The following is a 1,751-nucleotide window of genomic DNA, read 5'->3' on the forward strand; positions in this document are numbered from 1 at the left end:
TTATTGGTCAGGCTGATTAGGTGTGGACTGTTGTGTAAAAACACTAGAATAGATAAATAATACAAGTCCATTCACCAGAGACAGAGGGCTTGATCTATACAAGTAAGGCCAAGTAATATATCTGTAAATCTGTATAATATGATTGAATTTGACTTTGTAAAGTGCCTTGAGATGACATGTTTCACGAATTGGTGCTATATAAATAAAATTGAATTGAATTAATTTAATGAGAGCTAGCTTTGGTTTATATTTACTGTAAACAAATGCAAAAAGTAACTACAAAACTGAAATCTTACATCAAGGAACTAAAAAAAAAGAGATATTCTGTTTAATATTGCAGAAACAAAAAAGTATTGTAGAAATACAAGAGCAGCTCTGGACAGTTAGACAACGATATCTGGAGATTTGGAGTGACTAGTTTGGGAAGAGTTAGAAAACAACAGGAGTAGTTAACAGACAAAACCAAATGTAACAAGTTTACCAGGAACACGTGTTGATGGTGGCTGTGATGTGACTTGTTCAGCAGTGCTGATCGAAGCCACAGAGCTGATTTGATGTGGAGAGACTGTCAGAGGCAAAAATGAAACGTGCTGTGGTAAAAAGCCTTGGCCTAGATTTTCAGGTGCTTTATATTAATTTATTTACCACTTTGCGGATCTCACCTACTGTCAGCTTTATTTTTGTGTAGCTCAGCTGAGCGTCTGAGCCGCAGAAGTATGTTCCTGCATCAGCTGCTTCCAATTCTGTGATGGTCATAGAGAAACAGATGGAGGAAACATTGTGCAGCATGAACTTCATTTGGTTCTCCATCATATCTGTGCAGTTGTTGTGTTGCTCTCCTTTACAGAGGAACTTCTTTCTGTCTCGCTGTTCTGGTGGATTAGGACACCGCAGAGTCACTGCATGTCCCACAAGGCCGCTGATGTCGTATGACTTCAGACAGAGCAATTCTGTCAGAGACGGAAAAGTTAAAAAATTAATTTTATTTATAAACTATTCCAAATGTATTAATGAATTAATAAAGTGTAAACATTTATATCCATCAGTTAAAAAACTCCTATTCCTTTTAATAAGGCAGACATATGAGTTCTCACCTTTGACCTCCAGCTGAACAGCAGAGAAAACATCCATTCCTGAGTTTCTCTGGATGCCACAAAGATACGACCCAGAATCCTTCATGGTCAGATTAGAAATTTTCACTGTGAATATTCTTGACTTTGTGTCATCAGTGAGTCTGAATCGTCCATTTTCTCTGTTGTTAGAGGTGATCACTGCCTGTTGTAGACATGTGGAGGGACGTTTTCCTCTGCAGATATACTTCAGCTTGTCGACAAACTTAGAGCCATATGGACAGCTGATGGACACTGAACCTTCTTCATCACCTTGGATTATATTCTCAGTGTTGCAGCATCTGTCTGATAGTAAGGTAAACATTAGGAAAAAGAAAAAAACAAGACAAATGTTTCACATAAAAGGAAGTTATACTTTATTGAGAGGTATTTGTATTTAACTATATGTATTTTCAAAACAGAATTAGATCTCCTGGACTTATTAGACATGTATTGCTTGGTAATTCAACTGTCTACTAAAAATTTAAAAATACATCTTTTTCTCCAGATGAAAAACTAAATTTCATACAGAATAATGGTTATAATTCCAGAAATTTTACTTGATAGAAACTGATACCAAATGTTACTTTAACTTATGTTAATGTGTGGTGAAATCTCCAGTGAAATGTAGAAACATCAACT

The 1,751-nt window shown here is 36.0% G+C and overlaps 1 protein-coding gene across 1 annotated transcript; it reads right to left on the reverse strand.

Moving 5' to 3' along the window:
• Nucleotides 1-327: 327 nt before the first annotated feature.
• LOC118562443 (CMRF35-like molecule 8) lies at nucleotides 328-1,256 on the reverse strand. Its single transcript, XM_036134856.1, has 2 exons — nucleotides 1,095-1,256; nucleotides 328-950 (listed from the first exon to the last, which is right to left on the reverse strand). The coding sequence occupies exons 1-2, from the start codon at nucleotides 1,177-1,179 to the stop codon at nucleotides 628-630; spliced, it is 408 nt and encodes a 135-aa protein (XP_035990749.1). The 5' UTR covers nucleotides 1,180-1,256; the 3' UTR covers nucleotides 328-627.
• Between the last annotated feature and the right edge of the window lie 495 nt (nucleotides 1,257-1,751).

Source organism: Fundulus heteroclitus, unplaced genomic scaffold (genome assembly GCF_011125445.2).
Source record: "Fundulus heteroclitus isolate FHET01 unplaced genomic scaffold, MU-UCD_Fhet_4.1 scaffold_92, whole genome shotgun sequence".
In the NCBI taxonomy this organism is placed as follows: domain Eukaryota; kingdom Metazoa; phylum Chordata; class Actinopteri; order Cyprinodontiformes; family Fundulidae; genus Fundulus; species Fundulus heteroclitus.

What these genes read in the sequence shown, in the direction of transcription:
- LOC118562443 (XM_036134856.1), bottom strand. Translation starts at nt 1,179, where the DNA reads ATGAAGGATTCTGGGTCGTATCTTTGTGGCATCCAGAGAAACTCAGGA. An exon ending in TGTTCAGCTGGAGGTCAAAG is followed by an intron (nt 951 to 1,094) that starts GTGAGAACTCAT and finishes CGTCTCTGACAG; the next exon opens with AATTGCTCTGTCTGAAGTCA.